Source organism: Oncorhynchus kisutch, unplaced genomic scaffold, assembly GCF_002021735.2.
Source record: "Oncorhynchus kisutch isolate 150728-3 unplaced genomic scaffold, Okis_V2 Okis04b-Okis11a_hom, whole genome shotgun sequence".
Lineage (NCBI taxonomy): Eukaryota > Metazoa > Chordata > Actinopteri > Salmoniformes > Salmonidae > Oncorhynchus > Oncorhynchus kisutch.
Window position 1 is genome coordinate 3,875,412 of NW_022261981.1, and position 1,614 is coordinate 3,877,025.

Genomic DNA, 1,614 nt, shown 5'->3' on the forward strand with positions numbered 1-1,614 from the left:
AAATGTGTCAATATGTTTCTCTTTTAGTGAGGAGGGAGCCATGGAGAGAGAGAGAGAGAAAGCTAAGAATTTCTGAACCAAAAAAATGAAGGGTTTATGAAGGATTTATACTTAGTTCATCAACTGTTAATAAAACAAAATGTGAAGACACAAATAATTCATAAACAGTTCTAAGAAAACTCATGGGTTAAAATTGTGATATAGTCATAATGAAACTAACGCATGGACAAGTATTAAAGTCTTGAGAATCCTCCTACCACATAATTAAATAAATATACACGGCAGTAATACAGTTGATAAACATGACTTTATTCAGTTATTCATGTGTATTTGATTGACAGGAGTCATTCATGTCTATCAGAAATTAACCAGCGGCGTGATTCATCCCAGATAGAGGTTTGATGAGGATAGGCTGTAAGGCTTATGAGTCAATCACAGATCACTGATAGACAGACTTATGAGTCGATCACAGATCACTGATAGACAGACTTATGAGTCGATCACAGATCACTGATAGACAGACTTATAAGTCGATCACAGATCACTGATAGACAGACTTATGAGTCGATCACAGATCACTGATAGACAGACTTATGAGTCGATCACAGATCACTGATAGACAGACTTATGAGTCGATCACAGATCACTGATAGACAGACTTATGAGTCGATCACAGATCACTGATAGACAGACTTATGAGTCAATCACAGATCACTGATAGACAGACTTATGAGTCGATCACAGATCACTGATAGACAGACTTATGAGTCGATCACAGATCACTGATAGACAGACTTATGAGTCGATCACAGATCACTGATAGACAGACTTATGAGTCGATCACAGATCACTGATAGACAGACTTATGAGTCGATCACAGATCACTGATAGACAGACTTATGAGTCGATCACAGATCACTGATAGACAGACTTATGAGTCAATCACAGATCACTGATAGACAGACTTATGAGTCGATCACAGATCACTGATAGACAGACTTATGAGTGGATGACAAGACGTTGCAGATAGGAGGATGAGGTCACCATGGTGTAAATGTAGGCTGGGGAGGTAGATGGATCGATGCAGACAGAACCTTTTATTATTATTATTATTATTTTAAATCATCAGTTCATCTTTTGAAATTAAAATCATCACAATTCTATCTTAAACCTTGACCAGCTCTGCACTCTCAGAAACCAGCTTGGGTGCCTGTAGGAGAAAACAAGGTGATTAGTTGTTAAAATCAATTAATGTTCTCTCTCTACTGTTCTGTACCACCTCTTAATGAAACATGATGTTCTCTCTACTGTTCTGTACCACCTCTTAATGAAACATGATGTTCTCTCTACTGTTCTGTACCACCTCTTAATGAAACATAATGTTCTCTCTACTGTTCTGTATCACCTCTTAATGAAACATGATGTTCTCTCTCTACTGTTCTGTATCACCTCTCTTAATGAAACATGATGTTCTCTCTACTGTTCTGTACCACCTCTTAATGAAACATGATGTTCTCTCTCTACTGTTCTGTATCACCTCTTAATGAAACATGATGTTCTCTCTCTACTGTTCTGTATCACCTCTCTTAATGAAACATGATGTTCTCTCTCTAC

The 1,614-nt window shown here is 37.4% G+C and overlaps 1 protein-coding gene across 1 annotated transcript in view; it reads right to left on the reverse strand.

Moving 5' to 3' along the window:
• Positions 1 to 288: 288 nt before the first annotated feature.
• LOC109909355 (serum albumin 2) overlaps positions 289 to 1,614 on the reverse strand; it is a 14,766-nt gene continuing 13,440 nt past the window's right edge. Inside the window, exon 14 of the mRNA XM_031813178.1 lies at positions 289 to 1,210. Within this exon, the coding sequence (XP_031669038.1) occupies positions 1,166 to 1,210 (45 nt within the window). The 3' untranslated portion in view covers positions 289 to 1,165. The remainder of the gene's footprint in view (positions 1,211 to 1,614) is intronic.